At 47.4% G+C, this 23,433-nt stretch overlaps 5 protein-coding genes across 5 annotated transcripts; 4 read left to right on the forward strand and 1 right to left on the reverse strand.

The window, feature by feature from the left end:
- Positions 1–1,660: 1,660 nt before the first annotated feature.
- F4812DRAFT_422017 (kinesin heavy chain) lies at positions 1,661–4,585 on the forward strand. The gene is made up of 2 exons (XM_047933611.1): positions 1,661–2,071; positions 2,173–4,585. The coding sequence occupies exons 1-2, from the start codon at positions 1,861–1,863 to the stop codon at positions 4,092–4,094; spliced, it is 2,133 nt and encodes a 710-aa protein (XP_047791409.1). The 5' UTR covers positions 1,661–1,860; the 3' UTR covers positions 4,095–4,585.
- Positions 4,586–4,727: 142 nt separating this feature from the next.
- F4812DRAFT_422019 (mitochondrial biogenesis AIM24-domain-containing protein) lies at positions 4,728–6,613 on the forward strand. The gene is made up of 3 exons (XM_047933612.1): positions 4,728–4,977; positions 5,039–5,157; positions 5,213–6,613. Exons 1-3 carry the CDS (start codon positions 4,800–4,802, stop codon positions 6,059–6,061), a joined length of 1,146 nt encoding a protein of 381 aa, XP_047791410.1. The 5' UTR covers positions 4,728–4,799; the 3' UTR covers positions 6,062–6,613.
- Positions 6,614–7,998: 1,385 nt separating this feature from the next.
- F4812DRAFT_319262 (riboflavin transporter MCH5) lies at positions 7,999–10,151 on the forward strand. The gene is made up of 3 exons (XM_047931423.1): positions 7,999–8,322; positions 8,452–8,714; positions 8,805–10,151. The coding sequence occupies exons 1-3, from the start codon at positions 8,115–8,117 to the stop codon at positions 9,804–9,806; spliced, it is 1,473 nt and encodes a 490-aa protein (XP_047791411.1). The 5' UTR covers positions 7,999–8,114; the 3' UTR covers positions 9,807–10,151.
- Positions 10,152–11,485: 1,334 nt separating this feature from the next.
- F4812DRAFT_422029 (SAICAR synthase-like protein) lies at positions 11,486–12,805 on the forward strand. Its single transcript, XM_047933613.1, has one exon. It carries the CDS (start codon positions 11,528–11,530, stop codon positions 12,695–12,697), a length of 1,170 nt encoding a protein of 389 aa, XP_047791412.1. The 5' UTR covers positions 11,486–11,527; the 3' UTR covers positions 12,698–12,805.
- Positions 12,806–14,396: 1,591 nt separating this feature from the next.
- F4812DRAFT_450430 (uncharacterized protein) lies at positions 14,397–18,937 on the reverse strand (the record flags this gene model as incomplete). The annotated part of the gene is made up of 2 exons (XM_047936088.1): positions 14,397–16,363; positions 16,414–18,937. 2 exons carry the CDS (start codon positions 18,935–18,937, stop codon positions 14,397–14,399), a joined length of 4,491 nt encoding a protein of 1,496 aa, XP_047791413.1.
- Positions 18,938–23,433: the final 4,496 nt, after the last annotated feature.

A 23,433-nucleotide genomic window follows, 5' to 3' on the forward strand; every position in this document is an offset into this window, starting at 1 on the left:
ATTCCTGATTGAAAATAGTAAAACAAACAAAATGGAATGGTGATGGGGTTGATGAGATAATGAATATAGGTTGGTATAAGCTGGGGTGATGATAATGAAAAAGAGGAAGAAGAGAAGAAAAAAAAAAAGAGGGATGAGAAAAAAAAAAAAAAAAGACTACGGAGGCAGAAAAAAAAAAGAAAATTTTTCAGAATAAATGCTAAAGGTACAACACCTTTTCCCCAACGAATACTTTTTATTGTACCTTACAACAAACATGTAATTAAAAATAACATCAAAGAAACTTTTGACATACTGTTCATACCTTATTTTCACATTTTGTAATTTCTTCTTTTGTTATTGTTGTCTTGCAAGAGGTCGAAATAACAACTGCTTGCGGCTCAGGTACATGGCATGAAGGACGCTAATCGACCAACAAGGTTAGCTTCTTCCTTGAAGCTTTCAGGTCCCTGCTTTTAAACCGCCCCACCGGCTTGCCTAATGCAGTAATTCCATTTCGTTGGATGACTTTTTTTTCTTTTTTCTTTTTTCTTTTTTCTTTTCTTTTCTTTCTTTCTTACTTGTGAAGTTAAGATGTGGTAGATGTTCACAACATATAAGCTCTACCTGATTGATATACAGTATAAAGACTGGCCCTATCTCAACAAGCTTTACCTTCTACCTATTTTACCTTACGCCTTATGGTGCCACATCAGCACCTGGCTTGGGCTACCTCGGTAGGTACCTAGGTACCTAAGTTACTACTATCTTGGACAGATTTGGTAGGGCCGGGCATTGTCTGTTGCAGGAATAAGGCACGAATAAAGCACGAATACGAGGTAGGCCGCAATTTCAGATATAGGGAAATAGGACTGTTTGCTTTAGGTACCTAGGTAAATGTAAATCAAATATCCCCGGTGTGGATCTCCAACCGGAGCTTTCGGTGGGAGGAGCGGGTCCGCCGTGCCGGTAGTAGGTACCTATCAGCCGGACGGAAGCCATAGACAGCAAGGTCGACGGGCTACACCAGCCTTTTCCATCCAGAAAAGAGAATACCTAGCCTACATTTGTCATTGGTATGTCTAACGTGATTATAGAAAGAGCCATGAAGCGTTTTATAAGCAGCTGGTGAGTACCTTAGGTACTTTCTAGGGCACGGCGGGCAGTGTTGTATTTTTTCATTTTCGGGATGCAGAGATTCCATGGTCCTTACGTACAGCTTGTAAGATCCCTTGAATATTTGGTATGCTACGTTAGGTAATAACAGGTATGATAAAATTCAGATAAGAAAATATTGTGATGTTATATTACTTAGAGCACCATATAAGTTAGGTACTTTTCCAGCAATGCGTTGATTGTATTGAATATTTGGCATATTAACCAGCACTCTTTAATATGTGTTTTCTATTGGCACAGACATTAGATGAAACCATATATTTACAGGTCAATTCTTGACGATGACATGCGAATCCATATTGAATTGCAATTTCGTAAGGGATCAAGGATTAATTTTACCTTTAATCTGTTAGTCCCTTCACAACTGCTGCAAGATGTGTCAGGGGGGAGGGGGGGAGGGGGGTCTAGTGGAACTGCTAGCATGACAACGCACTGGTTGCTCCCTTACAACGAGGTGCCCCACAAACCCATAGTAAGTTTTCAGGGCAAGCTCTCCCATTGCTCAATTGCCAAAAGCTTGTCGCCATCTTCTAAACAAAGCCTTAAAAACCGACCATATCGTAATAACATCACCGTTTTTAAAACAATTAGGCACGCTGCGCAGCCTCACATTCTATTCTTATTGCATCATTCTTCTCATCTCTTACTTCTGCTTTCTTTTTTTTGCTATAGGCTCCGAGATTCTTTAATTTGGAAAAGATAGTCATGTCTGTGAGAGTTGTCGCGCGGATACGGCCGCTTCTAGAGAAGGAACTGGACAAGGATGTGATTGTACACGCTGCCAGCAACGATGATGGGAAAACAAGCAACGTCGTCAAAATCCCTAATCCAAAGAATGAATCAGAGGAGTTCTCTTTCACATTTAACAGCGTATACGACCAATCGACAACTCAAGAGGAGCTATTTACAGCAGAAGGTAAGGTTTCGTCTTTCATCCTCATCCTTCATCCTCTTCTTTCACCGCTCTCTATACCTCCTCTGTAGAAGACGCCCAAAGTTTAACCTTACCTTTCGTAGTCTCGCCCCATCTTAAATCCCTCTTCCAAGGCCTCGATCTTACGATATTCGCTTATGGCGTCACCGGAACTGGAAAGACTCATACTATGCGTGGTGGATTAAAGCTAGCCGACCGTGGTGTTATCCCAAGACTGCTTAGTGGTGTTTTTCGTAGAGCGAAGAAGATTGCCAAAGATTCCGATGGCGCGACGACAGTGGGAGTTGCACTTTCATACTACGAGATCTACAATGACAAGGTCTTCGATCTGCTCGAACCCCTAGAAAAACGAACGCCATCAGGTTTGCCTCTCCGCGCAGAGGCTAATGGCAAAACAGTCGTTGCTGGGCTATCTGAACGCCCTTGCCAGGATCTGAAGGACTTCGAGAGGTTATATATCGAGGCCAATAATAACCGCATTACCGCATCTACAAAGCTTAATGCCCATAGCAGTAGAAGCCATGCTATTTTGCGTGTCAAGCTTACCCAGACGACAGGAGATATGGTAAAGGAGAGCACAGCGTCTGCCATTGACTTGGCTGGTTCGGAAGACAACCGACGGACAGATAATGACAAGGAGAGATTGGTTGAATCAGCTGCCATCAACAAAAGCTTGTTTGTGCTGAGCCAGTGCATTGATGCTATCTCAAGAGGAGATCGTCGGATACCCTTTCGGGAGTCGAAGATGACGCGAATCCTCTCGCTAGGCCAAAATAACGGCATTACCATCATGATTCTCAACCTTGCACCGATCCGAAGCTACCATCTCGATACTCTCAGCAGCTTAAATGTTAGCTCGAGAGCTAAACGAATCGAAGTCCGGGAGATCGAAAACGAGGTTGTGTTCAAGCAGCCCCCTCGCTCTAGTTCCAACTCGAGCTCGGGAATAACTCGACAGCCCTTACGGCCCCTTGCGAATGCGCATAACATCCATTCAGGGACAGCAGCAGCCAACAAGGCAGCAGACAAGCCGGATCGCCCTGTCAAAGCGTTTAGCGTCTTTTCTGATAAATCTAAGCCCCAACCTTCGCGCCCGACAGCGAATACCACAATAAAGCGATCATCACCTTCGCATAAACGCCCTTCAGATTGCGATAGTGGCAATAGGCCGTCCAAGATTACTCGTCCAGCGTTAATACCTCGGTCGGCCAAACCTTTACAGGCTGCTCAACCATCCATATCTGCTGACCAGATAGAGGCAATGGTAGAAAAGAAAGTTAGCGAAATCCTGGCATCTCGGACCCAGGCTGCTTCCGCACCACAGGAGATTAACGAAGCCGTCCAAAGACGTCTGGAGGCTCTCGAGAAACGTATCGAGAACGGGCGTCAAGACGACGCACGCTCCGATGGCTTACGATTCTTACTCATGGCGCGGCAACATAAAGAGCGAGGCGAAGATGCTAGCGCTCTCAAGATGTACGAGATGGCACTACCCTATTTCCCGGGCCAAGCCAAGCTGCTGGGGAAGATCGAGAAGCTAAAGGCACGATTACAAGCCAAGCGTGAGGTTCCCGGTGAAATGGGAGCCGAAGCTAACGAAGACCTCGTCGTGAAGAGACATAAGAAGCTCGCCCAACAGGTCATTCGCGACTCGGATTACAACGGCGCGGAGGCGGATGATGACGAGGAGAGCTATATAGGCAAAGGTCGTAAGCAGACCAAGAAGTCCAAGACTACAAAGGCCCCCGGAGGCGGGGTTTCCGCAGTAGAAGACGAGTCCGTGTCGCAGAATTTGCTGGAAATTGTGAATTCGCGAAATCTCGCTCTGATTATGAAGTTACAGGGCTTTGGGCCCAAGAAGGCACGGGATCTGGTAGATTACCTAGAGGAAGGGGATGGCGGTCGCATCAACTCGCTAGAACAGCTTAGAGCGGTCCCCGGGATGGGCCGCACGGTAGATCGCGCTTATGAAGGCTTGCTTACATCTTCCGGCATCACATGTTAAGGAGGCATTTTGTTCGGTCTGGTCACCTTTAAACTATATATTCATCGGCTGGTGGTTCTCTGTATTCTCTGCATTCAGGCTTGGGCTGAACCAAGTTTGCATAGGCGTGGCGTTTGCGTTATAAGGAAGGGTGAGCATTTGCCAGGGTTACAAATACTGATTTCGATTATTATTATTGTTGTTGTTTCCTGCCAAAAAAAAAATCTTTGCATGTTTTGGAGGAACATATGAATGCCGATGGGAGAGAGGTACCTAATCGGTAGGTCCAAGATTTTAGTGGAAAGGTCCGGAGAGATGTTGGTGAAGAGGAGGAAGGACTGCGAGTAGATAGGTGAAATATATAGGTACCTCAGGTTGATTTATCAGTTGGCTGTGTTGCAAGTTACAATTTCCATGACCTCAGCTGGACTACCTAGCTTGTACCCATGTACCTATCCTAGACTACCCATGCACAGCGATATATAGAAATAGTGCACAAGCCACATCCATCATTAACCCCAGTATGCATGCTTATGTAACTGTTATCCGGGGCTGGGCTGAATATTCGGAAGTATTGATGTACCTAAGGAAGTACATCAACTGAAGTACCTAGGTTACTTTGTGACGCTTTTATTTTATTTTATTTTATTTTATATCTTGCTCAATTCGTCATAAGTTCCCACGAACCACGACCACATTAAACCACCTCCCTTCGAGGCCGCCACCATGCGCGGTGTATCCCTCCTAGCCAGGAGAGTGCGTATAGATCAATTGGGACGTCATACGAGCTACATTTGTCGCCAATGTAGAGCTATCCAGCTCAGTTCATCCCCCACCACCGGGTCGCCTCGCCTTGGGGGAGACGCTTTCGGCACGTCTATCGATGTTTCCAAGGATGTTGCGGGTACCTCCACCAACCTTTTTCGCCTCGTCTTCCGAGCAATAATGCTTATACGGTGCTTTAGATGCCAGATTTGAAGTATTAGGGACACCGTATTCCCTTCTCTCAGTGTCCTTGTCGGCTTCGCAAAGGTTATACGCACGTCGCGGGACATTAGTTGCAGTGACGGGCAAAGCGCACAACGTAAGGCGACACATAACGGCCAAATATTTACAGAGAGCCAAACTAACCTATCTAGGCGCAATCAATCCTCACCTTACTCTCACCTTTCACGCGAGCCGTTACCGGTGTACCTTTCCTCTACCAACGCATATCCTCCACAACTCCGCTCACGGCATTAATATCTACCAAGTCACCTACGACTACATTTTCCGTATTACATCTCGATGGGACAACGGATTGGATGGTGACGCAACGATCAGCGCTCCTGGCGTGGACTGGACATTCGCTAAACGTAACTCCCCGAATTCAAACTCGACTCCCGATCGCCTTCTGGGGTTCTTCCGAGCTGACGGGTCGGGGTCTTGCTGCGTTATCAGCACCAGGACACATATACCAACTTAACTTGGTGGAGGGCGAGGAAATTGTGCTTCACCCCTCAAACGTAGTAGCTTACACGATAAACAAAAACCCGCCCACCCCCTTCCGATTTAAGAGCTCGGGCATTAGATTCCAGGTACCTTCGCTTACGACATGGCTGGGCGAGACCAAGTTCCTGAAGACGATGCGGGGGACACAAACTTACAAGTTCCTCTCAAAAGTCCTGTTCAACCTCCGCACGACAGCGAGGCGCACTATATGGGGCGACAGGCTGTTTCTACAATTCCGAGGCCCGACCACGATACTCGTGTCCAGCAGGGGAGCCCGGCTTAGTGACGTGCTCACAAATGCGGACGTTAATGAGCTAGCCGATGCTCCTCTGACCGATGTATCTGCTGCCGTAGAGAAGGTCACGAGGCCGAAACCTGATGTCACACCGAAGACGGAGGATGCGGCGGCTGTCAAGATAAACGTGGCTAGTGTTGGGAAGGACGGAAAGGTGTCGTTTGCCGACGCCGAAAATCTTAAAGGTTTTGAGAAATCATGATAGACGTGTAGTTGTACTATTACTATAGACTCAACGAGTTATTGTATCATACGGCTAGCTATAACACAATGACCCCCTAACGTATTGGGGGCTTGCCCACATACTTACCTAACCTTAGGTACCTTAGGTATATACTACCTAGTTTCCTATTAGAATATAGGAAGCACTATACGAAGATTAGGTACCTATTCTATCGAAGCCGAGCACAACCCAGAACTAGGAGAATAGGTAATCAGATCGGCATTTGCTAACCACACTTACGACTACACGTCACAAATACTCTTCAAACAGAGAGAAGCTCTTGTATTATCGGGTATTTCCACCGGCCCACATATTAAAGTAAAGGATTATCGGCCGATTCGTCTTTTTTCTTCTTCTTATATCCGTAGCGTCATACTATATGCTATGAGATCTTGGATGGCAGTGGGGAGCGATAGGAGATAGGCGGTACCTAAGCATGAAAGATCAGATAAACTGTCCAGCTGTGTACCGTGTTGGCTGGCATCCACCACTTACTCTGATATATATATATATATAAAAGAAAAAAGAAATAAACGGTATACAAGTTTTATATACGAGATGAAATGACTACCTCATGTTCCAAAAACTCACAGCGAGTACAGTTCACTTACTATCAAACTCGTCAACATGTGTTAGAGTGTACAGTAAATAGAAATCCTTTTGATTTAACTCCGAGCTGCTCTAGCTCCCATCTCCGAGAAGACGTATATAAGGTATCCAGCAAGATCTTTTAACCGTTAGTTAGTAAAACTAATCAAGAACCTTCAAACGGTTTTACATGGATTTCAGTGCTTCGGCTCTTTCCATTGGGTCTAACTATCTAACCCAGGTAGTTATTGCATTAATTCCAACAGATTAACTCGTGCAGGTCCGCGCTTGGCGTATCTGTGCATCCGCGGACTCATACCCCTGTATATAAAAGAGAAACACGCGGTTTCAGGCACGCTTTGTAATGATACTGAGGTTCGGCTTTTCGCGACTTCGATATACCCGAGTTGTCTATCATCGTGCAACACCAGCAGACCAGCCAACTTCGAGACTTCAATAGTAAAGGATACCAATAGGAGGTAACGATGAATATATTGTAAGTTAGTTATATCTATCATAAATCTCCTTGCAAATAGTTTAATTCAAAATAAGAACCATTTCCAGATGGATCAAGTTATCAACAAGACGACACATTATCCAACTAGTTGACGGTAAAGTAAATATGGATACACCGTAGGACACTTAACTTAAACCCAAAACCTGTCTAGATACTACCTTAGCAGGTAGATATGGCAGTAAAGCGGCGGCTGGAATCCCCACCATCGGCGGATCGCTTATATTTTAGATCAGCCCTACTCCTTCATCATGGCGAGAGCTAACTAGGTAAATATCAACATCTCCCAGTTTCCTCTCATGAGGTACCTAAGGTATTGTACCTCGAGCACCTAATCCAGCTCTCATGCGCTACCATGTCTAGAACGATACAGAATTCATGATTTCCACGTGCAGGTAGTTGGCTTCGGGACATAACAACCATACGTGGTTCTCTCCTTTCAGCTGGAATACAAGTCCTACTCAGCTAAACGCGAATGGATTTTCATTATACGTTACAGGGGAGAGGTGGGGGGGCGTGGTGGAGACGAAACCTATCCGGTCGACTCAACAACGATAGTATGCGAAAGAACCCTGACATCGCGTGCCCTCGCTCCAGTCACTGGGTGCGTGTTAACACCGAGATCCATCCTGACATCTGCCCCGAATTCTCGGGCTCAATAATGCCATATATGGGCGGGTTTTGCCATTTCGTATAAGAGTCGGGGTAGAAGGTTACTTGTACTACAACTGATAGACAATTGAAGATATTTCAAGAGTGGTCCTTATCTTACAGTGCATATCGTTCTCAGCACGGCAGGTAGCAGAACCTCGTAGAGCAACAGCCACCTTGTCGTTGAGGCCCTGCATTGACAACAAATTCGGTCCCATCTCTCTTCTCTTTCCCCTTCCACTTCCCTTCCCCCGCCCCCCCTTTTAGAACCATCTCGAGATGCCGAGCCACCATCACATCCAAGAGGCGCCGGTCTCATCGTATCACGACGTGGCGCCAGCTAAGACCCCGGGCTACGACTCGGAAGCATCCACGATGAAGGGCGCCATGTCCGATCCGAGACACTCCCTCGAACGCATCCCGTCCCAAGCTAAATCCACCAACGCCAACATCTTCCCCGACCCGGAAAATGTCATCGAAGCAGATAGTAAGTCTCTTCTCTTACTCTTTTCTCCCTCTTTATCTCTCTCTTATAACGCACCCTAGAAGTAAAAGAAAATATGTAAATAGTTGTTGAAGTCTTTTATGTGCTGACTTGGTGTTTTCTCCTCTCCAGTGGAGAAAGGCGGCGTCGCGCCACCCGCTCCCGCCGGCGCGCCACCCGGATTCAACCCGGCCGACTTCCCGGACGGCGGCCTCGAGGCCTGGCTCGTGGTTGTCGGCGGCTTCTGCGCCCTGTTCAGTACTTTCGGCCTGGTGAATTGCGTCGGGGTCTTCGTCAACTACTACGCTACCGGCCCGTTGTCGAATTACAACGTGTCTACCGTCACCTGGATTACATCGATCCAGACTTTCATGATGTCGGGTTTAAACGCGGTCGTAAGTTGCTTTGACTTCATTCCCCCCTCCCCCCGTTGGTATTAACCCGTAAAAGAACGAGAGCTGACATGTTTTAATGTGTACTTATAGATGGGCCGATTGTTCGATAGCTACGGCCCTCGGTGGCTGCTCATCATCGGAAGCCTGGTGTTCTGCTTCGGGCTGATGATGCTATCCCTTTCGACGGAGTACTACCAGATCATCCTGTCGCAGGGCATCGTCAGCGCCGTGGGCATGAGCGCCGTGTTCAACTCGGCGATGAACTCGGTCATGGGCTGGTTCTTCAAGCGGCGCGCCGCGGCGCTGGGCCTCATGGTGTCGGGCTCGTCGCTCGGCGGCGTCGTCCTGCCTATCATGATGAACCACCTCATCCCGCGGATCGGCTTCCCCTGGACCGTACGCGCCGTCGGCTTTATGCTCCTCGGCATGTGCGCCTTCGCCTGCTGCACCGTCAAGTCCCGCCTCCCGCCCCGCAAGCGACCGTTCAAGCTCGCAGAATACGGACGACCGTTCCGCGAGCCCGCGTTCGTGTGCTGCATTCTCGGCGGCTTCTTCTTCTTCTTCGGCATGTTCCTGCCCTTCAATTACATCCAGCTGCAGGCGCGACAGCAAGGTATCGACGAGGCTATCATACCCTACCTCCTGCCTATCATCAACGCCGTTAGCATCCTAGGCCGTATCCTACCGGGCTTCCTCGGCGACAGATTCGGGCGTTTCAACATCATGGTTTTCATCTCGGGGCTATCGGGCATCATCACGCTAGCCGTGTGGGTGCCGAGCAATTCGACAGCGATGACGATCGCGTACGGGGCCGTGTTCGGGTTCGCGTCCGGCGGCTTCGTCTCGCTGCTGCCGGCTGTCATCGCGCAGATCAGCGACATCCGCGAGATCGGCATACGCAGCGGCATCGCGTTCTTCGCGTCGGCGATCGGCGCACTGACGGGCTCGCCCATTGCCGGCGCCATCGTGAGCGCCAACAACGGCAGCTTCCTAGGCCTCCAGCTATTCTGCGGCATTGTCATGGCCATATCCATGTTATGGTTTTTCGCATCTAGAACTATACAAGTCGGTTTTACACTCGTCAAGATCTGAGGATGATTTATTGTTTGGTAGACAAAAAAAACAAAATTGAGAAATATACTTTTCTTTAAAGTTGTTTAGGATAGAGTTTCTCGCGAAGGCTATTAATGTTTATAAAAAAGGAGGTGTCCTAACAATTAGGGCCGGGCATTGATGAAAAGTTGGGATGCATTTAACGGCGTTATGTATGCATGGCTTAGACAACAATACTCAACTCGGTGTTGTCACGACATATAGAATCTCTATGTATTGGTAATATACCCAGCAGAATAGACAGGGGATATGATAGGGAACTTATTTATAAATCAATTCACTTTTAATATTGCTGGTACGTAACTACACCTACCTGTTAGATTCATTTACGCATAATACCTGAATTTACACAGGATATATCAAGTATATTCTAGCCCCTTAAACATACCTAATGAGAGATGACCGAGGATGATAATGAAGGGACACCATAGAGAGGTACCTAGGTAGGTAAATAGGCAGACACAAAGAACGGCCTGATAAAGGAACATACCTACCTGATAGTTATATCTAGACTGATTTCTATTGCATGCATTGCCTACTAAATTTAGAGTTGAATTTCGTCCTCCTCATCATTCTTTTCCGAGAAGTCATCTTACACTTGTACCTGAGGCAGAGCAATAAAGACGACAGAACAAATACATAGCCGTAGCTTTTGCACCCTTTAAACGCTCCACATCCTTGTTGTTCAATCATTTTCCCCTCTCCTCTCTCTCTCTCTCTCTTACACACACACACACACACACACACACACATATCAAAGCAATACTCACGAATTATGAAATCGAACATCAAACTTGTAGTATACGAGGTTACTTGGATTATGAGCGAGACCCTAGCGTAGCCCAACTAGTTATTTATACCTACATACCCTACCTACCCTACTGTTGACAGATACCAACCAACCTCGCATCCCGACTGATGTCAACGCGAGAATATAGACGCGGCGGGGGACGGCGGTCCTACCAGAGGCGTCGTCGACGCCAGCAGATGGAGCGGCGACTTCTGGAGACGATGGTTTGGTTGGAACTCTTGTCTCGCATTCACATTCAGGAGCCTACCTCCGGGACTGTTGGTGAGTGTTTTAGGTATACCATCACTGGTGTCTGAATATGGCTAATAGGGTTTGAAATGGTAGGTTTAACGGGCTTCCTGCCGATTAGAAGCCATTAGCTGGCTATATTAGCTGGCTTCCGGCTTCTTATAGCCATATCTACCAAGGAGGGCTAGCCAAGGTATGGCTTAGTGAGGATTATGAATGAATCAGGGAGGCTTCTAACAATAACAAATGGAAGTGGCGTTTCATGAGTATTTTACTCATCATTCATCGTGAATGTGATTCGAAAAGGTGTAGCCACGGCCTTGGTGTGATGTTGTATTGGTAACGTTGAAGAACGAGCTAGGGGTGACATAAGGTACTGAAGAAATGAGAGGAAGCTTAATAAAAGTTGAATTACCTATCAATTACCTAAACCCCTACCTTAGGCGCCTACCTAAGCTACCTGGTACCAGGTAACCTTACAGGAAACCTGTCACGTCATGACGTCATTTAGTTTTTTATTTGACCGGAGCATTTATTCCAGTTGGAACGTTAACAACCTTAGGTATTGTACCTCTATGTTAAGTACTTAGTACCTATTCGATATCACTTCCTCATCCACCATTTCGCCTATCTCCCCCCTCCCCCCCTTTCTAACCCCCGTATGAATCATGAGTCTATTTTCAACATGACTCGACGTCAGACTCTAATCGCTCGTTCGATAGTTTATACCATTCTTACCGCAAGGGAGGATGGTAAGCCTGCCCGGAAACCTACTCTCTTGAAGAGAGCTCTTCGTCTTTTTTATATGTATTGGTTAACCTTTCGGCTGGCACGGGAGGATATATTCAGAACTCTGCGCCGTGTATGGATGGTCGACGAGGATGACTACAAAGCAAGTTTCAACGTTAGGAAACAGAGCAACACGAAGAATAAAGAAGTATTAATACCTATGGGCGATAAGGGCTACAGCGGCTCGACCTTCTTCCGCACTAACGACGGCGCGTATCTGGTCAAATCTATCCCTCGATATTTCGAGCACGACTTCTTCAAGAACGATATGCTTATACCTTACGCCGACCACATGCGTGCCAACCGTTCCAGTTTACTCGTGCACATCACCAATTTCTTAGAAAGCGCGCACAAGAGCATTGGCACGCTACTCGGCCTCGCACCAAGCCACCACATCGTCATGGAAAATATCATGTACGGACAAGACCAAGACCAAGACCAAGACCAGGACCAAGAATCGCACAACGGTCCCAAACCGCCGAAATGGGAATCGTGGGATCTCAAACCTAGCTCCTATTTCTTCCCCGAGAGAGATATCGCCGGAGGTGCCTTGACTTCCCAGGCGACCAAGTCGAAGCTCGCCGACGAATTTAACGAAAAGATTTGGCTCACCGAAGCGCAAGCCACCGAGTTTCAACGCCAATTAGAAAACGATACTTTATTCCTCGCTCACTGCAACGCCGTCGATTATTCGCTCTTCCTCGTCCGCATATCCGCACCAGACGCTCCGACGACCGAACCAGAACCCCCCCTAATCCAATTGGAAGAGACTGGCACCGAGCCTAGCCCCCCATTTGCGCTGCCGAGTCCGCCGAGTTGGCGCACGGGGATCGTATCGAGCGACGGCAAGGAGGTGTACCGCGCTGCCGTGTTGGATTTCTTCTGGGCCACGCACACGGTCCATGCGAAGGCGATGACGACGTTGGTCCAGGGTTACAACCTCATCGACAACCAAGGGCCGATGAGCATCACGACAGATAGCAGGGAGTACCGGAGCAGGTTTTTAGATATGTGTAGGGAGCTCGTGGAAGTACAGAGTTGATAAATTCGGGCGGTTATTTCGAAGAGTTGATTTACTAGGTTAGATGCCTCTGACATATACACGGCGGCGTTTTTTATTTTGTATGCAGAGCGGGAATTGGTTATCGTGTCTTTTGTTTTGCTGGAGCTGGGTGAACATGAGTCTCGAGATACCCCTGAATATCTCTAATGCTATGGTCGCTAGTAATATCATGAAGCTCTCATTGATCAAAGTTTTCTGCTACCTATACGTTTCCCTTAATACTTCCGATACTTGCGCGGCTGTCTTTTCGCTTCGGTAGAAGAAGTCCGGCAGGAAATAAAGTACATGAAAGGTATCTAACATCACCCTTAGATAAACAATGCTTCATTCTCGCCTTATTAGATCCATTCAATGACGAGAAGTGAAGGAACCTAACAAAAACCTTAACAATTCCATTGTTCCTATGAATCCTTTCATCGCCGTCCAAATATCTTCCGTAGCATGTAAAAAGACGTCTTTCACGATACTTGAGCCTCAAATAGGCTTTTGTGTGGGAACAAGCAGATAGAGGTTATTGCTATTCTCATGATGACCCAAAGAACAGGCCGTATTCAAAACTGGTAGCATAGTATCTAAGGTGCCTGCCTCGCCTCATCTATATCCATAAAGACCGGACTGAACCACTCCTATGAGGTACGCAGCCCTGCCTGTTTTCTTCACCGAGCAGCGCGCAAAAGGAAAAAAAAAACCTCTTTACCGCGCTACTGCGGCTACTCTTGCTCTGTCCATATTTGACTCCGAGGTATCTATCTACCTCTCAGGCGTAAGCTCCCCCTTGTCCCCATCAACGAAAACATGCGAGGTAGGCAAAGTAACCAGCGTCCAAGATTCCAGTCCCAGCTCTACAGGCTCTTTGCCCCAGACCCCGTCGAGCTGATGATCGCGCACTGGGAACTGATATGGCGCTGGCCCATCCGCGGCGTCCTTATCGTCGTGGGCTGGGGTTTCCGAGGCTTCAACCCGGATGTGGGCGATCTTGTGCTGTGCACCGAGCTATAGCAATGTGAAGTGGAAGAGCCGAATCTGTATAAGGAGCGTCGGGAAAGGATCCGAAGGCATGCGAAATAAGTAGAGCTAGGTACAGGTAGGTACCTAACCTAACGTTATGATTTATAGATAAGGGGTTATTAGGTTGGTAGAACGTGAGTAGATAATTGGGAGGTATCTAGAGGTAGAGCATCTAACTTGAGGTATAGTGAACCAACGATGGCAAGGTGGTACACATATTCCCTTAGATTAGGTAGTCTTAATTAAGTCCTGATAATTTCGACACGTTCTTGACTCAAAACTGTCAACGTTTGTGCGTCAACACAGCATAAATTTCGCCACGCAGGTAGTAACCAGGTATTTGCAAAATGTAGCGATTATCTCAGGGGTCGAAAAAGTTGTAATATACGATCGTTGACTCATTTAATATGAATATTGACAACAAGAAGCAAGCCTTCTTCGAACTATGGAACAGATGCGATATTTACAGCATAGCAAAACAACGAGCTAAGCGTGCGCCGGTTTGCGGGTATCGAGTTATCCCTTTGGATCTTCTAATGTAATACAGAGCAAACCCCCTCACCCGCCACTTTATTTTACATTAATTTTCTGGTACCGAAGTCGAAGGAGAAAATTGAAATTATGTATATTGCGGATTTCGAATACCTTTCGGTCCAGTGGTTGCCGAATTCTATTCGACTTGGATGGCCAAAGCATCCTCCGGGACATCCTCATCGTCGGTTAGATCTTGCCCTTGAAAGGCGCGGTTTGCGCTATCGCGTTCGGCGTAGATTTCGGCACGCTTCGCCTTGGCATGCTGTAAGCAATCGACGTATGTCCTAAACTTGACAATCTCACGCAGTAAGTAACTACTCTTTCGCTCCCAGTTTGCCATCGCCTTGCCAGCGTTATGGCCACGCGGTGTAAAAGCTAAAAGCATAGGGGATCTGAGTTGGTTGTGCTTCTGGAGGTCCTCCTCGATCGATCTCACGTATGCCTCCAGGATTTCCAGCTGCTCCTCTTCGGAGGCGTTGCTTGGGCGTAAAGATTGTGTGGGGGCGGCCCATTCAGCAATGTGGATTCGATCGCCTGGTAATTTCGTACGAGAGCCGCCGCCAACATCAAACGATGAACGAATGCTGCTCTGAAGACTGCCCTGGCGACTATGCATGCTTGTGCGACTTGCAGCTGCGCTACCTGGGCGCGGAAGCGGGGGTGGCTCGCTGATGGCTGGTATAAGGGCGTTATTGATAACTGCGTCACTCCAGCCGTATTCCATATTGCTAACTCCGCCAACTAGAGGATGCGTGCTTAATCGGGCGCTCCAGTAGTTGACCGCGAGAACGAACTCCTTACTGATTTCGGGAGTGCCGACCTGGAAAAGGTGCACAGCACCGGTGGGCAAGCTGAGAGCCCAAACATGCGGTCGACTACGAGAATAGCCGGGCGGGGGAAGAGCAGACGCGAGCGTTTGGCGAAGCGAGAAAGAGCCGACACTGGTGGCATTCTCCTGCCAGTTTCCACCTCCAACAACGGCACCAGGAGGGGGCTTGCGGCCGACACGACCCTTTTGGCGCATTGACTTAGTTGAAAAAGAAAAGAGGCTCAACGTTCCCTTTTGTACGACAGCAAAAACCTCACTCCAATTTCGCTCTTTAGCTTTCTTATCCATACCATCTAGATGGTGCTTGTGGGTGACAATGCCCTCTTTCACCCAAGGCGGGCCTGCAAGCTCAAGCGATTCATCGTCAAGGAGCTGATTACTTTGCATTTCCTCACTCATGATAGATTGTCCACTAGTGCCCGGGGGTGCATCTTCACGTATTATAGCTTGGCTAAGAGCATTGGCAAATCCAATCGATTGCTGGTAGTCGCCATGCGGGTATGAACTAAACGAGTCCATAGACATAGAAGTTTGGGTCCTACCCAGGGAGTAACGGCTCCATGTGGCGGACGAGGTAGTAGGACTCCAGATTGAATTGCCATCGTCAAAACTGGTACGGCTTGAGGAGTGTCCATTACCAGGGAATCTTGGCCTGGATCGACTTTTTGAAGCCCATCTGCTTCCAGGATTGCGGGTCGGGTCAGCGATTCTACCGCGCACAGAGATGTGACCCTCGGAGGGTGTTTTTGACAAGACGCTTGGGCTGCGCTTGAGCACACCCATGACAGAAAGACTGCCTTGCGCTTGGCTCTGTGATTGGCCCGGCTCGGCTCCGAAGAGAGGGAGCTTTTCATCACGGATTGAACTATAGATGTCTTTTAATACAAGTTCCATCTGCTGAACCCACGCCTTCATAGGTCCTTCAAATGGCGTCTTCACAAGTGGTCCACATGTGTCGACCGGACCGTCTGAGTAGTTACCCATCGACGACTCCGATCGTGGTAATGGCATAAACGACGATCTCCAACTAGGTCGCTCTGGCTCAGGTTCAAAGGCAGCTGCCGTATCGGAATTGGAGGCGTTTAGCAGGTTATTCTTCCCGGGCAAGATACTAGGCCGATCAAAAGCCTCGGGAATGGAATCGGCTATGGCATGCTTGACGGTGGTCATCGTGTTTTTGACAAATTGACTCTTGGTCATCTTTTGATCGATGTCTGCCAGGTGAAGATCGGTGTTCAGAAGCATGATTGAATAACACAACGTATGAATTACATCTATAGCACGTTAGCCAGGAACCATAAAGAGATCCGGATAGTTTACCAACCAGTAGTTTTGAAGCCGTGGTTAGGGTTACAATCACACCACCGATTCGAAAATGCGACTAATATCCGGTCAACCTGCTGTGTTTCGGCTCTGAAAACAAGACGACTGCACACTTGTCGTAAACTGGTAAGAACACTTTCATTTGTGAAGTCGTAGAGATCCATATAAGCCTTCAGTGTCCTTTGCCTCACGAGGCCCTCCTCTCCCATCCAAGCCGCTGCTTTCTCCTTCTGAATGAAATCTTCATTTCCATCGAAGATCTTTTGTGCCTTCTGGCGGTCGTCCTCCGTCGGCTCTCCTACTGAGACCTCAGGCTCATCTAAAGGCGAACCCATCATCTTTGGGCTAATTTCGGCGGCGTCCACCTGGACACTAGGTAAACCATTGGCTGATTTGTTAAGTGAGCCGGGGAAAGTAGACATCCTCTTAGGACCTTGGCGATTTCCGGCGGTTTTGTGGCTTTCCTCTTCAGGTGTGGTATTCTGTTGAAGTAACAAATTAGGCGAAGGAGTCGGCCTAGAATTGTCATATATGCTATCTTGCTGTTCATGGTTTCCATCAAATCCTTTGGAATTATTTGATCTTGGAGATTTATTGCTTTGCCGTTGTTGTTGCTTATGGGTTCCACTGGGTTCTAACCTTTCGCCCTCGTCACTGCTATCGTGGAAGAACGTTGCGTCACGACCCTCAATTGACTTCATAGGAGGTAATTCAGGGACATCTCGCATTTCTATTTCCATTTGAGACCTTCTACGGGCGGCGTCCTGGCTTCGTAAGGCCGACGTAGATTTTACAGTCCGAATAGTAGCATTTGGACTCGGATCATAATCAGGAGAGAAACCTCGAGTTTTACGAGCATGCTCTTCGTCTTGTGATTCATAACCCCGTGCTCGCGCCGAACTCTCCAGACCAGGAGATAAAAGCGCGCCGGGAACAGACGGCGCGTTCTCTTGTAGAAACGGACTCATGACCTCGCGTAAGCTACTAACCGAGCCGTTTTCTTGCTGAGCAGTTTGTTCCTTGATTCTATTAATTTCCATCGGCGTAGGCACCGGAGGTGGTGGTATTGAAGGCTCGGCGATAGACTTCTTTCGCCTTCTAAAGAAGGATGACTTCTTATGAAGAACTTGAGGCGGATTAGACGGCCGTTGTGAGTCCCCTAAAGGCGGAGTTGGCTGGGTCTTCGTCTGCGATGCTATGTGCTGCAGCTTATTCGATTGGTCGGCGTTTTCCGCTGGTGTAGGTGTCGATTGCGCCGGTTTAGTCTCTGGGACGTTTGCGTTGTTCCGATAGCCAAATATCCTACTGAAAAATCCCTGCTTCGCCTGCGGTACCGGGTTGGAAGCGCCAGGCAAAGCTTCCTTATACTTCTCGTACCCGATATGTGGCGCAGGTGCAGCATCCAGATCAGCGGAAGGTAACGGAGGTGGTATCTCGCGCTGTCCGCCATGCTTGGATTGCGCCGTTCTCGCAGTACCACTTCTCGATCTTGCAGCAGATTTCTTACGATCGGGAGTCTTCGCCTCGGGCTCCGGCGGGGGCATAGGTATAGGCATAGGCGGGGGCCCAACGGGAGTGGAGGGCATATTCAGGCGACGGGGCCCAACCGGTATCGTTGGCGTCGGCGCTGCTTCGTAATCATCAACAAGGAACGTGTTAGAAAAATCAGATTTCCAAGCAGTAAGAGAATTTAAAGAAGGCCTTTGTCCATAGTCAAAACTTGACGATCTCCCACCGATACCATGGGCCCACCGCTGAGTGGTTAGGACTTCGGCAAAACCGCCTGCATCGATACTGTTGGTACTACTGCTGTTGCTGTTCTTACCTCCTCTCGAATGCAACCCCCGCCCACCAGATGTGTTGGGCTGACTATGTTCCCGCAAACTGTTAATCCGCCCCAATCCGGTCTGGAAGCCAGAACTGCTGTTGCTACGTCTCCCCCTCGAGTATTGGCCTGACATCCTGCTAGATCCGTCATCGGTACCCTCGAAGTCGGAGCTATACGAATATCCGTGGCCGGGGCCATGCCCAGCGCCAGAGCTCCACATACGTCCCGGTCGAGAACTAACCGTCATAGACCTTGAGTACTCAGCTCCCCTCGGCGGACTAAGAGGATCATCGTCATCAAACATGTTATTCACAGGTGTATGAATTTGCCCCAGAGAGAATTGGTCCAGAGACGTCAGCATATTAGTGACAAGCGAGTCACGCGTGAACTGGCGGGACGGTAGGGACAAGTCATGAGAATCTCTCACACTCCTACCTCTAGGTAGGTCTGGTTGATCGTGATCGTTCGCTCTGATGTCATCAGAGCCATTATCAAGGAAAGAATCCTCGGAATCGCGTGAAGGTGGTAAACTCGAAGGTACTCGATATGCTCGGCTGGATACGGGGGGCTTTGTTTTTGATCTTGCCGGCGGCGTTGAAGGTACGGAATCGCGACCCCTACTGACAGGACTCGAGGTGTTCACATTCAAATCCGGTCGGCGGCGCTGACCTCGTCGACTATTGTCGGACGAATGCATCGCAGTATATCGATTGGTCGATCTACGTTAAACAGAACAGGTTGGACGACAGCCGAGATGGGGGCTGCCATACGCAGCACAGAGACAGAAATATAGAGGATTCGTGTCTGAATAGGTCCTTTCGATTATTTAGGTTTAACCGACTGACACCGACTGCTACCCACCACTAATGACCTTCAGGATGTCTTCTATATCGCGCCCAAGGGGTGCCTCCGCCTGCGCTCGTCGCTGTCGGCCGAATTGGAAGTCGGACGGGCAGACAGGGTAACGATGGACTTGAGTAACGAAATTCCAAAGGTAAGGTGATTAATTATCAAAGTGGACTGGGGTTCGCAGTAGGTAATAGGTAAGGTACGACGAATCGGGGAGATGCGCATCCGTAATTAGAAACAGTAAGTATTAAAGTATTAAAGGGGTCAGAAAACGTCCAGTGAAGAGCACCGCTCTCGGAAAGATTACAGGTATGTAAACTTAGGTGATAAAGGTGATTAGGTACCTAGGTAGGTAGAGAACGAGGGATATGAAAATATGAAAAATTGAAGGAGAACGCAAATGCAAACAAATGCAAAAATAAAGAGGGTGTGCTGTGTTGTGTTGTTGATCCGATTAAGACTTCCAAAAACAAATCCCCCCCAATTGCTTGAAAAGTTGAAGTTGGTAAAGTTTTCTTATCAGAATCGAAGTAGCGCGACGCGGAATCGCATCTGTACAAGCCTAGAAAGGCCTAACTTAGGGGAAGAAACAATAAAGGAAAGAGACGATGAAGGATTTAGGGGACCATGACTTCCTCAATCCTGCGGGCGTCGGAAGCCAAGACGATGTTTTGGGGGAACTTCCAAGCGTTGAGTTTCAGAGATTAACTATTGGGTTAATTAAAGATGAGCTAACGGTTTTGCAGTGGGGATTCTCAGGTACCTGCAGCGCTTGAATGGTCACATCTAATTCGACTAAACGGTTTGGGGTACGACATAGTACATTGCATCAATACCTCCCCCGCACCATATTCCAGCATATTGCAGTGGCTCTTTGTATATGCCAAGTACCCGACTTTAGGTTGTATGAGGAATTACAAGGTACTATCTGTTTAGTCTAAGCAAGCAATGAAGCTGCAGTAGCGCGTAGGATTAGGTATTAATTGCCAAAGCTCGGCATTGGACATCTTTTTACTTATTTCTGCATTCGATGAGATCTGATAACAGGTAGACGAACAATCAATAGAAGATCTCCAAAGATCTTTAACAATGACAGGGTACCTACCGGTAGTTAGATAAATTAAGACATGTCGCATTTCTATCGTTGATTTTAATATGAAAGATCGGGTTGTCTTGAACATAAATACCTATCTTCTAGGTACCTACCTGGTATATTATCATATTAACAAGGAACTGTTTAGGACGGTACCTACCTACCTAGGTACCTAAGGTAACTTAATACCTTATATCTACCTCATACCAATTTATATAACATCAAAGTAAGTTGTGAAAAGTTGCTGAAACTAACTCAAGCGTTGGGGTAACCTTAGAGTTAACGAAAAGAGATGCTTTAGAAATATGAGGTAGTTCCCAAAGATACTATGTATTATATCATGTTCACACCCAACCTGACAGACGACCTTAACAAACGCCACCTACATACCGTTGAAACCGGGCGCCAAGCAGCTTGGGGATTCACTCTAAATCCTTGCAGTCGCGTGGAATTGGCCAATATTGTGTCCGTACCTGCATTCTCCCGACCCGTCACCTAAGCCCCAATTCCCGCCAACATGGAAGCCTCTAGCTCTCGATCCCTTATGGGTTGTTGCATTTGTGTTTTCCCAAGATCGAAATGCTACATACCTGTTACCGAAAGTTTCTAAGAATTACTACCTAATAGCCAATCATAGAAGATGGAAACGCTTCACCTGCCAAGCCGAGCGCTTTCACTTCACATACTGCGCCCAAAGGAGCCAAAGACTGCATCCAAATCGGGTCTCTGCACCATTCACGAGGTTGGGAGATGACGAAAAGTTGACCAGAGCTGCATATAGAGGTAGCATCGGCACCTGTCATTACGGTTTTCTGAGCAATCCCCTTGAGCCAATGACCAGGCGGAGGTGAGAAGATAATGGCTTTTTTTTCTTCGATGAGAACAAAATTGTTAAGTGTTTGAAAACAGCCGTATCAACAACATCTAGGTTAGAGTAGGTATCCCCCCCAAACTTCCCGACGACGGATGGATATGTCGGCTATAGGATGCACGACCTCCTGCAACTAACGCAAGCCGTCATATCACAACCGCAGTGATTTCGAAGCCAAAGGATCGTATTAACGATTCTGACATAAAGTAATCGCCTCTAAATGCAAGATATGATTAGGCTTATCGTTCAATAGACTGTAATCACACAAGTATCCGAGCATACCCTATCTTACACCAAAACCTACGCTTTTTCAAGAAGTATTACAATTTTACAAAAATAGATAGGAACATAAAGAAAGTATAGGATGATAGAGAATTACCTAGATATGGAACTATCCTATGTTGCTATTCTCATTTTTCTACAATGGCTATGAAGTACAAAAGGGTACAATATTCATGTTTTATGGAAACAGCATTCTACTACCTGGTATACTACTCCCCTACTCTTGTTAAATGTAAAAACTACTTGTATAAAATACATTCTTACGTAGGGTTTATTCAAAATGATATTATATATCCTGCAGAGAACTTTTACCTATTTAATTTAATTTAATTTAATATAACTAGATCTTTGAAATATGTGAGTTTTGTTGGGTGTATTGTGGGCGCACGGAGACTTTTATCCTATTATCTGTTAGGTAGAAGGTAAGTATATAGAAATCATACCCCCTATTCGTTTGTGCCAGATTCTACTGCATATTCAACCGCGTCTGGATTGGTGGGTAAATAAGATGTCGTGAAAGTGAAGGTGCGTTGCGAATGGGTAATCACGCCTCATATATGATAAAAGATCTACCAGTCTATCTGAATGCAACATCATATTATTATAGCAAGATCTATTTCTAGTAGCTGTTCCGGGACCATGGAACTCGCAAAGATCTTATGTTTGTCGCCGAAGATCAAATGGTCTGGGCAGCCGATCTACACGTCTTACTCTGAAGCCCGATTTAGGAGTGTTAACCGCCTGATGTCAAGATTCGAGCGTATCGCGCAGATCTGGTTGCATTCACTTACCCTTTCAGAACCTTCGCGTCTAAATCCGACTAGGTTTTAGCTGCATTAGGTACCTACCTAGTGACAATTACTTCTTCGGTCGCCACGAAGCAAAAAGTAGTCACCAATATCACCAGATTCCGACGAAACTAAGTGAACTTGAAGAAATACTCTGAGTTGGTCGAAGAGCGGCTGCCTAGTAGGACGATGCTTCGGCAGTAGTACCAATAAAATTCGGTCCGTTGTGTAGCAAGCAAAACAGGTAGTGTAAGTGAAAAGTACTGGAATATCGAGGCATTTTTCTATTTTATTCTTCAAGAGTGTCTTTGCCCATAATCCTACATAAGGCCATGGTTATTTCTAGTCGTCTATCCTTCTCATCATTTAAACCCTGCCCGAAAGATCTTTGATTTCTTTACTTAGCAGTTCGTGGGGAATTTCACACTCTCGCCACTAATAACATTTCATACTTGCTACTTCCTTTTATTGTCTCTAGGACTACCTCGGACTTCCTCGATCATGACACGTTCATATTTCTAGACTGAAAAAAGGTCGTATTCGGCCTCCGGCCAGCTACCTCGCATCTACCTACCTAAGAGTTTGAGGAACGTACTTCCGAGCAATCTGTCAAGCCTATGGCCTAATAAGCAGCCACCTAACACCGCTCATCCCTGCCAGAGCACATAGCTACAGGGCTAGCAGCGTGGTAGAGCCATCTTACGCAGCATTATTTTCGTTCCTGTTCCTACCTGCATTCGACTGATCCTGTCTGACAGCAAACTCCCAACCATGCCCAACGCACTGTCTTCGGTGGCGTCCAATTCGACGCCGGGGACTCCCAAATTTGTAATCCTATCGCTGCGGTACGCGTGGTAGGCCTCAAGAGTCAAGCCAACGGGTGATACATAGACACCACTTACATCCACCCTTCAAGCCGACCTGGCGTAGGTCGTTCCCGCGAGAAGCGGAGAAATCAAGGAACTCATCGGTAACTATACCGGCCACAGCATGGTTGCCCGGATCGATGCCTCCGCCCGTGCGACAGTCGCCGTCGCGGGAGAAGCCAGTCATAGGCTGCCGAGAGAACAGCTTGAGTGGCTGTTTGAACACGGCGATCGGACGATCCCTAAAGAGTGTGAGCAAAGTACTATGTATGTACCTAAGCACTACAGCGGGAGAGCTCGTAATTGTGGGGAGGGCTTGGGTTTAGATAGGTGAGTCGTCAAAAGCCATGCAGATGTCCATACCTTGAAGCGGGTCTAGCGGGTTAGATGCCATGGCACCTTCGGACTCCTTTAGCAACCAAGTGGGACGTGCGGCTCGTATTT

This window comes from Daldinia caldariorum, assembly GCF_022478825.1.
Source record: "Daldinia caldariorum strain CBS 122874 unplaced genomic scaffold F4812scaffold_5, whole genome shotgun sequence".
In the NCBI taxonomy this organism is placed as follows: Eukaryota; Fungi; Ascomycota; class Sordariomycetes; order Xylariales; family Hypoxylaceae; genus Daldinia; species Daldinia caldariorum.